At 40.2% G+C, this 12,846-nt stretch overlaps 1 protein-coding gene across 5 annotated transcripts; it reads right to left on the reverse strand.

Annotated features, from left to right (window-relative positions):
• Positions 1–1,112: 1,112 nt before the first annotated feature.
• Positions 1,113–12,198, reverse strand: LOC144474895 (uncharacterized). Of its 5 annotated transcripts, XM_078190272.1 has the most exons (13): positions 12,088–12,198; positions 10,774–10,888; positions 10,502–10,683; positions 9,960–10,222; positions 9,680–9,875; positions 9,308–9,597; positions 8,841–9,241; positions 8,610–8,755; positions 8,210–8,541; positions 7,978–8,112; positions 7,712–7,893; positions 7,479–7,633; positions 1,113–6,092 (listed from the first exon to the last, which is right to left on the reverse strand). In XM_078190272.1, the coding sequence occupies exons 2-13, from the start codon at positions 10,850–10,852 to the stop codon at positions 5,187–5,189; spliced, it is 3,267 nt and encodes a 1,088-aa protein (XP_078046398.1). In that variant the 5' UTR covers positions 10,853–10,888; positions 12,088–12,198; the 3' UTR covers positions 1,113–5,186. The 5 variants fall into 5 exon arrangements, with proteins under 5 accessions (XP_078046398.1, XP_078046394.1, XP_078046396.1 ...); XM_078190268.1 differs by having other exon boundaries at positions 7,479–7,893; XM_078190270.1 differs by lacking the exon at positions 12,088–12,198 and adding an exon at positions 11,655–11,826 and having other exon boundaries at positions 7,479–7,893.
• Positions 12,199–12,846: the final 648 nt, after the last annotated feature.

Raw genomic sequence — 12,846 nt, forward strand, 5'->3', positions numbered from 1 at the left:
TCCGGCACACCTTCGATCGATCTCGAAAGCGACGCGTTCAGGTGGTTTGTTTTGCACATTGAGACACCTGGTATAGTAGCACACGTTTTATTCTGTCATATTGCGTACAATCGGGGAATAGAAAAAGGTGTACCGCGTACTTACACATTATACAGCGTAAACCAATGACACACAGCAGCTTCAACACCTTCAAAACTCTGTAGGTAGGAGTAGAAAAATATTATTTCAATAATTCTGTTCGACGCGTCACGCAGGCTAAAATAAGAACACAATCGTCTCGAATAGACTTTTTAGGTATTCGACGCATCTTCGATACGATTAAACATTCGTAACGTTTATACAGCGAGCTACTCTTCTCGACGAGCCCATCTTGCGAGGATTTTCTTGATAAATTACAGAAAAAGCTTCGTCGAATTAACGAAAGAGAAAAACAACTGTGGATCGTTAATGCTTAAATGAACAGTTGCTCGAGGCGCGCCGTAATTGTCTTCTTTAATTACAGCAAGAAATTCGTAAATGTCGAGCAGATCTCAATTAAAAATCACCGAACGAGCCTGTAATTTCTCGCGTGTCCAGCAAGAGGAAAACGAGTAACAGAAAGAGAAAAAAGGATTGATGGATGAGGCGAGGATAAAACATGGTAGCCAATCGCGAGAAGACATTTGTTTCGTCGCCGTTCATTTTTTTCTTCAGTCTTATTGGTACCTATACTAATTGCGAGTCGAAGATCAGGACAATGTCGCGGTTCAACGCGCGAAGCTGCGAACGACAATGAGAATAACGCAATCACGCATCCGTTTCTACGGAATTTCTCACGCAACAGCCGAGAAATAGTCGCACAAAAGTTGGCACGATGTCTTTCGAGACCTTCGATCTTATTCTCGAGCCGGCTCGCTGCAACTTGCAGTCCAGGATCGATGCAGAAATTCCCGTGATCGTTTTGGGTGCTTGAATCTTTGAAACAAGACACGCGACGTGAAAGTCGAGCACGATGAAAAGTACTTTCCGAATACGTATTTTCAGGACACCCTCTAGTTTGACTGTGTATCAAAAATATCTGTTTGATAACTCGAAACCGTGTTGTGCCATTCTGTTGCAAATACTTCGTCAAATGCATTATATATTTTATATTATCAGATTTAGACCGGTCGATCAATCACGCTTACTACCTCGAGGTATTAACGCGTTTACAATAAAAATAAAAGAAACAAAATTTGTTGCGAGATACGCATGCAACTCTTCTTCGCTCCAATTTATGCGAAAGCTACACGCAGACGACTAAAACAGTCATCATCATCTCATATTTGTAGTTGTAGCTTATAAGAGAACGATCATTACGGCTCAACAAAATTTTCATGCATTCTCCGAATGTGTATTAACAAATGGGATTGCCGTTCTTTTTAAAAACTCCAAAAGCTGTCTCGCAACACGAACGTACGTCAAACCAGAGAGACTCCTTCACGAGTGGATGAAGTAGACTCTACAAAAAGACAATATACTTTCATTATGAAATATATTATTCCTAAATATATATATGTATATATATATATTTATATGGTTTCTCCGTCGCTGCGTTCGCATCATTCGCCTTAAATTAACAGTATTACGAGACAGATCGTCTTCCGTCGCTGCGCACAGGGTACGCGAATCGTCGAGACTTGCACACGAAAAGAAAGAAGAAAAATCTACGATTACAAGAAAATATAGAGAACCTATCGTAAATCCCTCGCTGCGGTTTGCTTTGCACTAACATCGGTCGCGCTTTTCGCCGCGGAAAAGCGGAACCGGTCGCATCGCGTATCATCGCAGCGTTTCCGGCACAGAAACGCGCCCAAAGATACTTCGCCGCGAAAAAAAAAAAGAAATGCTTTCGCAACGGCACGCACGAAGAAAATGCGATATTCTCGGCGTAAGAGCAAATACGGTCCGAAAACAAAACCAAAAAAAAAGAATAGAAAGATTTAATGCGCAGTCGGAGCAAACTCAATTGGCTACTCAGGACCACTCGCGCCGGTCCGGCTACTTCAGACGTAGCTTCCCTTTTTACTTTTATGGAGCACGCAGATCTTCTCCTCCTCTTCGTTACTGCGATGTGGACATTACATGCACCCTCTGCCTCGTCATTAACACTACCAGCACTCCAGAGTCGCTATTTCGGATTACTTTATAAAAGTAACCGGAGTGCATCGGGTTGTAACGTAAATTACTACGCTGCGATCTAATACCTGTTCAGATTTTCAGCGATCTTTATTAGAATATATGTCCATAGAAAACGATTTCGTAAGTAATTTTTCGCGAACGCGTTCGTGCTATCTTGATGATCGTAGATCGAGAGATTCGGAAGCCGGCCTTTTCGTCGGCTCCCACTGTTCAGCGTTCTCGTGATAGAAGAGAAGCACTTTTGTGAACTGAATTTAGACATTTTCAGACACGAAGATCTAATTAAGTTCATTCCTTCTTATTGTTAAAAAATTTCGAGTCCCGTATAAGCAATTGTTAGTTAGATAATAAATTTTGATCTGAGGCGAGGATGAACAAACAATCGCGATTTATGAGATTCCAGCGTCGGCGCTAAGTGGATGTTAATTATATACCTACGTATGTTTACTAAAATAATAACGAGAAGGTGCCGTGAAAAAGAAGAATTATCTATCGTTATGATTTTTCTAACTTTTAACTCGAAGTTTGGAAACAGGCTCGCCGAGAGAAGTCTGATGTGATTTAATGAACTATGATCTGATAATCGGCGTGTTATTAAATGTAATTAGGATCAAGGTTGATCTCCTTGGAAATAAACGCAGTAGGTACTTCGAAGCGATTCTTCTATCTTTGGAAAGGAAGGATATATTGCTTAAGAACGATGCTTGCAAACTTCGTTTCAATAAAGAATTGACTAATTTCTCTAAAGACCACTTTGCTGCTTAGAAGACGGAAATTGATTAGGACTTGTTTGCTACCACTGTAGGTACATAACTTGGACATCGCAATACTTAATCGTGTTGATAACGAGTTTGCAGAAGTTTGTTTCCCCATAACATAGAACATACGCGAGTGGTATTGTGTTTGTAGAAACAGAGTAAGGGACGTAATGGTGGCAAATTGGGAGAGTCTGTGATAGCAAAGTGGAAGTTCCCTAAGCCCTGGAGCTTATGTTGGACAGCACTGCGCTAATTAATGTGATGCATTGCTGTCTACGGGTGAGACACGTTTTGTGGTATTCTACTCCTCGACACGTCTCACCGCGAATGTGTGAGGCGGAGACAATACGTGCATGTGGAGGAGCGCTGTCCACCGGTAAAGCCCCGTGCGTGTTTCTTACTTCCCTTCCTTCCTTCCTTACGAAATCTTCCCAAATTCTATGCTAACAAGGGAATATCTATGGCTGCCAGAGTGCAAGATACCCGCGAATTACCGAACTCAAGTTGGAAGAGAATCTTCGCGACTTTCGCACCCCTCCGTCGAAATGATACGGAGAGTTATAGGACACATAGCTCCGTTTGAAAACCTGTTTGCTGTGAGGAGCAAAAATAATGTTAAATACTGCCCCTAGCAAAGAGTTTTCCGTCAAAATCGTGCCTGGTGTACGATCTCTCAATATTCGAGAAGGTAATGAAACAACATTCTATTATCCCTAACAAATATACAACATTGCATTTCTTACAATTTCCTATTCAATTTTCTGTCTACGTAGAACAGCTTACTGTGCACGATGACGATGGTGTATTTCCGCCAGGGGCAGTACCGAATGGCAAAGTATATCTAAGGCGTTTAGTATACCAAAACACAATTTTATCAAAGTACAAGAGCTTCCAACCGATTCCGCTTTTACGTCTACAATAGTTTTGAGATTTAACAGCTGAACAAAGGTAAAAGTAAAGTTAATCGGGGATTTTCGTAGTCCTGATCAGCCGTTTGACTTTGATCCGACTGTGTATCCGCCGACTGGACCACGTGCGTGGCCGAGAAACTCGTCCTCCTACTTTCAAAATGTTCCTGAACGTACTCCCTTAGACTATAGTTATACCGAGCATTTACGCAGTCTTACAAGGCACACGTATTTTTTTTTTATGTTTGTAATGAATACACATTTGATAAGGCCACAGTTTTCCGAGACGTAGGCACGGTGTATACAAAATGAGAGGAAATCAATTCCATTTCATAATAGAAGTTACTTTGGTAATGACTAGGTCATGCACTATCGCTACGCAACAATATACCAACGACTCCGCTATATCGTGCGACTTGCACCTGGTTCTCTCGACAAAGCAGTGAGGTGAGAACCGGCGCCTCATTATTATGGCTGTTCGCGTATTGCTCACGCATATACGCACGTTTAGGACTCTATGCAGTTGAACTACAGAAGAACGAAGCAAGAAAAAAAGGTGCTCGAGAAGATGGTCTCGCTTTTGATTCTGCGATCTGTATCAATTTCCAATATGTTCCACCCCAATTGATACGCTGTTCAACGTTCGCTGTAGACGTCGGCTCCTTCGTCGGTTTCCTCGTTCTTCTCTATGGTTCCCAGCAAGTTGCGAGTTTTCATTGACAAAAAGAAAAACAGAACCGTTTAGACTGTTTCGTGCCGCGTGGATCAGCGGTGACCAAGAACGATCCTCATTCTTCAAGAAACTATCTCCGACCTACTTCCTCGCGTTACAATTATGCTAAACGGTTCTTCTACATATCAGCCGCTCGCGAATTTCGCTAATGATAGAGCTCCACTCTTTTGAAATAACTTATAATATCACTATACAACACCCATATAGCACGCCTACTACAATCAGAATGCAAACCCCCGATGACTCGCGTTGGATTTCCAAGAGTGCAGTAGCGCCGCGTTAGTTGGACAAACCGTATTCGATCAGTTATCAAGGAAGGCAGCCCTTCCCTGTTCGATTCTAGTACTCTGTTTCTAGCATTAAATACAACAAACCGCAGACTCCACAAAGCCAGTCGAAGAGAACTGGATCTACCAAAGTAAGATCTAGCACAACTAACGAAGCACTACTGTGATTCGCTTCAACTGATATGTACCGAACATTTGAAGTCACCGGTGTCGAGCCACCGGCACGTAACGCGTTAAACAATCGAAATCCTCCTGGTAAAGGGATGAAATACAGGGGTGGTGAGGCTATGCTCTAATGGCTTCAGTGTCCGTTCAAAGGACCTGTCCCAAGTCTGGCAAATCAGAATTGAATACGATAGTTGCTGGGACGTGGTATGGACCTGGCCTTGGATGGCGGCAGCGAGGACGTAGAGGCTTCGCTGCTGGCTGTGCCGCCGGAGTCACGTCCTCCGCTTTTGCTGCTGACCGTGCTGCCGGTACTCTGACCTCTGGAGCCCGTCTGCTTCCTCAAAGTGCCCTCGCTGAGGCGACCGTATTCTCCGATGCGGCGAGACGGCGGCGGGATCAGCGAACGGCTCTGAGTCTCTCTGTGCTTGACCTCCGTGGTCGAAGATGGCTGCTTCTTGCGTAGATTCTCGCCTTGAAGACGTTCGTACTCGTGGCCAGCCGAGGTGGATGGCTTCTTCGGCACGCTGCTGGCCACCAACGGCTCCGTGCCGAAGGACTTCTTCCGGCGCTGCGCCTTCGTGTCGAAGCGACCGTACTCGATGCTGCAGTTGCCAGTGTCCCGCACCTTCATGCTCGCCGAAGCGTCCAGGGCTGGACCCGGGTCCGACTTCTTCCTCGCTTCCGTGTCGCTGAGCCGACAGTAACGCGAGTTGGTCGACTTCAGGGTCTTCGGGGGCCGCGGCAACGAGCTGGGTGGAAGACTTCCGGCGCGCCGGGGCTCGCCCTCTTGCATCCTCTGCCTCTGCGAGCTCCGGCCTTGCTTCTCTAGCAGCATCATATCCTCGGGCTTGCCGTCAGACAACCGCGAGACGGTACCTTTCAGCCGCGAGGCTGCGCTCGCGAATTCCATTATACTCGGCGAGACCTCGCCTCCCGAGTCGTCCAACAGACGACTCTTACTTGAGGCCGTACTCGAGGTACCTGTGCTATCTACACCCGCCAATAGTGGCTTGGGTATTTTTCCTTTTCGCGACGCAGTGCCTGGATTAGAGAATCCTGGAAAACAGCAAAGTGCCCGCTGAAACAAGACAACAAAACGGCTGCGTTGGAGAGGAGATCCGGGACCTGGAACGGGGTTAGTGCTCGCCACAACAGCGCATGCACACTCTAGGATCGATTGGGATTTGGTGGTGGGTTAATATGGTTTTAGGGGGACAGTCGGTTTTGTTGATTAAACTAGAGCCCGTCCGAAGAAAGATTCGACTTTCGCGACTATCGTTGATCGACTCGCTATCGCGCTTAGCAGTTTTGGAATTCTGATTAATGTGCTGTGAAAAATAGCAACCCTGGTAGAGTGGTGGGAGAGGATGAAGATGATGGATGCGAAGCGAACGTGAAGATTAATTTACTATGTTTAATTTACAAACGAAGATGATAAAGTCTTCCTATTTCTTAGAAGTCAGTTCGTTACTATCTTAAATTTACAGAAGAATTGGCTATGAAAGTTTCTCGAATCAATTCTTTCTTCAGGGTAACGAGACTATGTTACGAAATCGTTTAGTTAATTGTAAAACGCAAAAATCAATGGCACACAAAAAGTTGTATTAGTGAAAATACAATTTTACTGGGTTTTTTTGTGAATAAAAATAAATGATGAATGCATATTTTACATATTGCCTACAAAAAAAGTTTTGTAACGTTATACAAAGTTGGCTTTTTATTATTATTTGTGTTCTGCTTATTGTGTAAAGGAACGTGACGTTTCATTTTTGTTACACAAATGACATGCCAGGGGCATGACAAAACAGTGCTGTATAATAAAAAGCTTACTTTCTATACTTCCCACTAATAAAAGAAAAGAAAGGAAAATATAAAAGTTTTCACAAAAAATTACGAATTAATGGAGCACACATTGTTATTCGAATAATAGCAATCGTAAAAACGATAAAAGAATAGTTAATGCGTCGGATTGTCATTACGTAACGGTAAAATAAATTATTTCTAAAAAAAAAATGTTCGATTATCGAAATAAAGAGAATCTACCGATGCGAACATTTAATTCTTTTAAAATAGTAATTACACTAAATTAAACTAACATAATAGGTAATGAAATTACTTCATGTTTTATTAAAAGATGCACATTAACTATTCTCAACTAAACTACTAATTGGAACATAACACTCGAATACCTTTAACCGTACAATCAGTAATATTTTCATGTTCTGTAGCTGTAGCTATGAAGTAAATGCTAAAGAGTATAAAATACAATCGACGCAAAAATAAAAATATTAAGTTGTCCGCAGATGATATGAAAACTAAAATTCTGTGAAATAAATGTGAAACAGTGAATAAATAAAATTATTTCCACTATTTTCGGCCGTCCTTTGTACAAATTTTTACGTAGAAAAGAAAAATGTGGATGCTAATGACTTGAAAATTATACATTTACTTGTATTGTGCATACCTTACTAAGCAGCTGGGAATCTAGCTCTTTTAACTGATCATCAAGACTTTTATTTGTTTGCTCGAAACTGCCTTGCTTCCTGTACTTATAGCTGTCCGTAACACCGTAAGAACCAGTACTTCCATAACCACTGCCTCCACCCAATACACTACTCACTTTTAAATACAAACATACGAAATTAATTACTAATAAATTTATAGTATTGAATTTTTTAATAGAAAATACAAACTTACCAAGTTCTGGCGTGCTCGTCAGTGCGGTGTGATGTTCAGCCGATGTACTTGAATGGGACGAATGAGCTGCAGGATAGCTGCCAACGCCACTACTGCTACTACTATCCTTATCGTATGTGTGTTTCTGAAGGACTCTGATCATTGCATCTCTCTCGGCCAATTTTGATTCTAAATCTTTCATTCTATTTAACATCAAAAGAATTACGCAATTATTGGATCACATTTAACAAATTCGATGAACGATTGTGCATAAAAACACTTATTACCTAGATTCAAGATCAGCCAATTTCTTTTGTGCAGCATGAACTTCGTCCATATGTCTCATTTTTTCGGACCGTGCTTCTGCGATTAATTTCTCAGCATCTTGACTCGTTTTCTCTAGTGCAGCTATTTTAGCATCCCTGTAAAAAACCATACATCAATCGTACACTTTAGTAAACGTATTACTCATCTAAACATAATTTAAAAATATACTCTTGAAGTCACAAGATAACTTACTTCGGTAGACTAGCCGCATCAATTGCGGCTTGCCTCAATGCGCTTTCCTCAAGATAGCGCTGCTCCCATTTCGTTACATCACCCTCCAGTGACATGATCTTTTCATCTCTTTCGCGTATTCGTCGTTTTAATTCCGCAATCGTTTCCCCATTAAAGGATTGTTCGATACCATTGATACCGCCTCCTCCGCCGCCGCCTTCTCTTAATTCCCGTTCTAGTTGACCCCTCAACTGTCTTTCTGTTTCCTCTCTTCTATCGCTGGACGCTTGAAGAGAAGACAGAGCCCGTTGAAGCTGGCCAACCCTCTCCACGTACACTTGTTTCTTCCGACTCTGTAAAAGCAACAACAATGTAACAACCGAGTCACAAACTGTTTCGTAGTTTAATTAAAACTATTTACTTCTTCTTCAAGACGCACAACGTTCCCTTGTGCATTAGTGAGAGCCGTGTCTAAAATGTCTATGTGTGTACGCTGCTCTTGCAACGTTGCCCGTTGCGCTGCCAATTCGATCTCTTGTCTTTCTTTCGCCGCGGCTAATTCTTTATCTGAAACAAAATCGATTGTGCATGATATATTTAATGAAAAATGTAGTTTTGTATTTCCCAGATTAACGTAAGAGAAATAACGCACTTTGTGTGATCAATTGTGCAATTAGTAATTCACGTTGAGTTAATTCTTTCCTCATAGATTCGACGACAGGCGGACTATCAGTGCGCGCGGACAATAAATCTATCTGATCTCTCAGTGCGCGGTTTAATTCGGTTAATCGTCTACAATCGTTTTGTAGCCTCAATCTAGCAGCCCGTTCCAGCTTTTCTCTACGTTCGCAGGACGCCGCTAATTCCTCGTGCGCTCTGTGGACTTTCGCAATTTCTTGTTCCAATTTTTGAGATTTGGCGACCTTGTTGTAACATCGTTCTAATTCTAATTTTAAGGCACTGTTCTCTTGAATTACGATCTGAATCATTTCTGATGGAGGCCAAATTTCACCGGCTGCAGATTCTGTCTCCTCTCTCCCTTTCGTTTGAGGCCTGCACATAATATTTTAATTACAACATGGTTCATCGTATATTTATTAATAACTCTAGTGTAAGTACCGTGGAGAAGTGGTTCGCAAGTTATAGTTGTCGATATCTGGTTTGCCAATTCTAGATAAATCAGGCTGCGATCTCGACAACGTCAACTTTTCCATTGGTCCAACAAGTCTGGATTTATTTTTTAACGGTAGTAAAACAGACATGTAAGAAGGTGGTGGTCGATCTTCGGATTCACTGTCATTCTGTTTTGCTCTGTCACCATCTCGCATTCGCATGTCTATATTTCCACCATTATTCGTTAGTTTACTATATGATGGTACTTTCACTTCTTTTGCAAGATGTTTTAGAACCTGCTTGGTAAAAATATGAATATAAAGCATCGATTCCGTCGAAATACCATTGTTACTTTGGTTGTAACGTTAATGAAGTCACCTGTGATTGACTCAAATAATCATCTGGTATATCTGTGATTTCTTGACACCCTCCATTAGTGGGTTGCTCGTAAACGTGATCTTCGTGCGATAAATTCGATAAGGACTGCATAGTTGGACTGTTAGAATGTCCTTTGCCACCACCATCACAATACAAATAACCCATATCGCCATGTTCTCTCACAACACCTGATAACCTGTGTGTTAAAGAATTAGTACTAGTTAGACAAAATTGCACACTAAATTCAAAATAAGATTTGCTACTCAATCATTTGTATTACCTTCCAGATGGTACCCATGAGCTGTCATCATTTGCATTATGAATGATAAGTGTATTGTATGAACTTGTAGACACATCCAGACTACTTCTATTTGAGCCAACACTGGTGCGATTACTTAAATTATCCTTCAAACTATTTCTATTAGAACCATTGATGCTGTCTTTAAGGCTATTCCGATTGGAACCATTCAAATTCTCTTTCAAACTGTTTCTGTTTGAGCCATTCAAACTGTCCTTCAAACTGTTTCTATTGAGCACATTACCCTGGATTGCAATGAAACAGTTTACACTTATGTAACTTAATCACACCGATTGTAGTAATTCATGATATATAGAAACAAGATAGATAGCATTAGGCAACATCCACACCTACTTCATAGACAATAGGATGTGCTATAAATTATGTTCAATACATAAAAAGAATTATATACTATTTAAAGGCCATATTTAAAGAATTAAAGAACATTTTCTAAATGTGGAAACATAAAATATCATTGAATTAATTAAGTGATTTCATTTATTACTGTAACAAATTATACTTACTTGTATATTTGGTATATTTTCTTTGTGACTGGAAGACCTGGATGGGCTTTGCTGCTGATTCTCTTGACCTTGAGGTTCTTGGCGAGCTGTATGCCTTATTACATACCGATCTTCATTGGTTAAATTTTCATTCGATGTTGAAACATCAGTTTCACTACCGCTTAAGCTTTGTGGAAGACCTCCTACAAAATGTACAACAGAAGTATTTTGAAACATACATAATAAGAAGTCAATGTCCTAACAGGAAGAACATATTTTCTAACAATTTATACCTTGCATTGATAACTGTTTCCTTTGTATATTGTTATTTGAAAAAGGCAAGAATCTGCTACCTTGTTGCAAAGAACTCATGTTTCTAATGTCTCATTTATGCCTTCCTAGTTTTATCTGTAAGTGTAATGTATCAATTATAAGTTCAATAATTTCATTTATATATAAATGTATAACATTGACTGAAGTAGAAGTATTTGAAGTATTATTATAAACAGCAAACATTCAGAGTATTGTTTTAAGATGTATTTAAAACATCTGAGTAATAAGATGACAAAATGAAAATATATTACTTTTTATAAGAACGTGTTGAACAAAACAATCGAATTTTAAAACTGTATTGTAATAAAAACAATATTCGTACTAAAACTGCGAAATATCTTTTTAAATAGAATGAACAGCTGCGGAATTACTTCATTAAATACACGCGATTCTGTAAGTTTCACTTTCCCAGCTATTGTAATTTACATTAAAATCAGTAACAGATTAAATCAGATACATATGTAAAACCACTTTACATAATCGCATTAAAAATATTCAAAATATATCAAGAATTTAAGTGCAGTCTTACGCAAAATACTATCACTTCACTATTCAACTGTTTTAAATACCCCATCGCATTCCTGAGCTTTCAGGTTGGAATCCGAAGCATTATATCGGAACTGCATTTACGTCGTCGTTCACTGTTCAAAATAATTTTACAAATACCTCTGTTTCGATTTTCCTCGAGCCCCGTACGCTATGAAATATTTTAAAAGCACTTCATCTCTCAAGAACTCGTGGAGCAGGTGAACGAGAAGGATGCGGACAATTGTTCACAGATTAATCACACTCACATCTTGCAACACTAAAAATCACTGGGAACGTGAGAACGTAAACCTACCCATGCATCTCTTATTTGACACTACGCGGTACTCGAAAACGAGAAACCGAAAGAGAATTATGCAGGGACCCGTGTCCGCGAGAGAGACGGCGATATTATAGTAATGGTAAAGCAGAGCACTCTGACAGAGGTGTCAACACTCTGGAATGTTGATAATCCGGAGATATTGGATTTTTCGTTGATGCGTAACATCGCAGCGGGAAAATATTCGAGGTCCCGTGAACCGGACCCGTCTATTTGCATGTACAGATTACGAATACCCGAGAACTCTGCTTTTCCACGGAATCTGAATACTTTTATAGCTTTCTGAACTTGAAGGACTGCATAAATAAACAAAAGAATATCCTGGACGTGTGCCCGACGAGGATTTTCGCATGCTGTGCAATCGAATCATGAATAGATGGCTATACAAGATTGTTCTCTAATTACTCACAGTATATGCAGGTGCAAAAACGGGATGAGTGTCGTAATTATTTCAATAAATTAGTACACTTTACTGCTCCACGCACGAGAAATAAAAATCGCTAGTTCCCGCATTCCTCATCAGGGTGCGACATATACGAAAACGGGATGTACGCTCTTCCTGACTCTTCTAATCTTTCCCGACTAGTTTCTCCATCCGCAGATGATTCACTACAAAGCAATGCATAAAAAGTGTCATGTTTGTGCTTCCTTTTTTTTCCTGCATCACAATCGCTATAAAGATTGCTTTCTTTTTTTTTATCTGCCAAATAAAGATTTTTACGTTTTACTTTCGCAGCGAAGTTTTAGGCCGAGTTCATTGCTTCCTCGACATTGATAAATCAAGACGAAACACTAGTTTCGTTAATGTTTTGTTTCATCACCGTGTATTTCCAGCTGCAATCGAATGACATTGTTAAATAAAATGCACGTATAGTGTAAGCGCATAAGAATTTCTTTAACATTCTATTTTGAACATATTTTTATGCCAAGTTCATTGACACGTTTTACAAATTCATTGCAACCACCTCGGAAGAAATTGATAGGAAATGATTCTGTTATCTTATCGTCAATATCTTCGGAATATGTAATTATATGATGTGAACGTAATGGATTGAATGTATATATACAAGTTGTGTTTTTTGAGTTGCAACTGTATGAATTTTCACCAATGAATAGAAAGATAAAAGGTAGGAAAAGTGTCTTCCAAAAGATTTTTTCAATTAAGCAA

Source organism: Augochlora pura, chromosome 9 (assembly GCF_028453695.1).
Source record: "Augochlora pura isolate Apur16 chromosome 9, APUR_v2.2.1, whole genome shotgun sequence".
NCBI lineage: Eukaryota > Metazoa > Arthropoda > Insecta > Hymenoptera > Halictidae > Augochlora > Augochlora pura.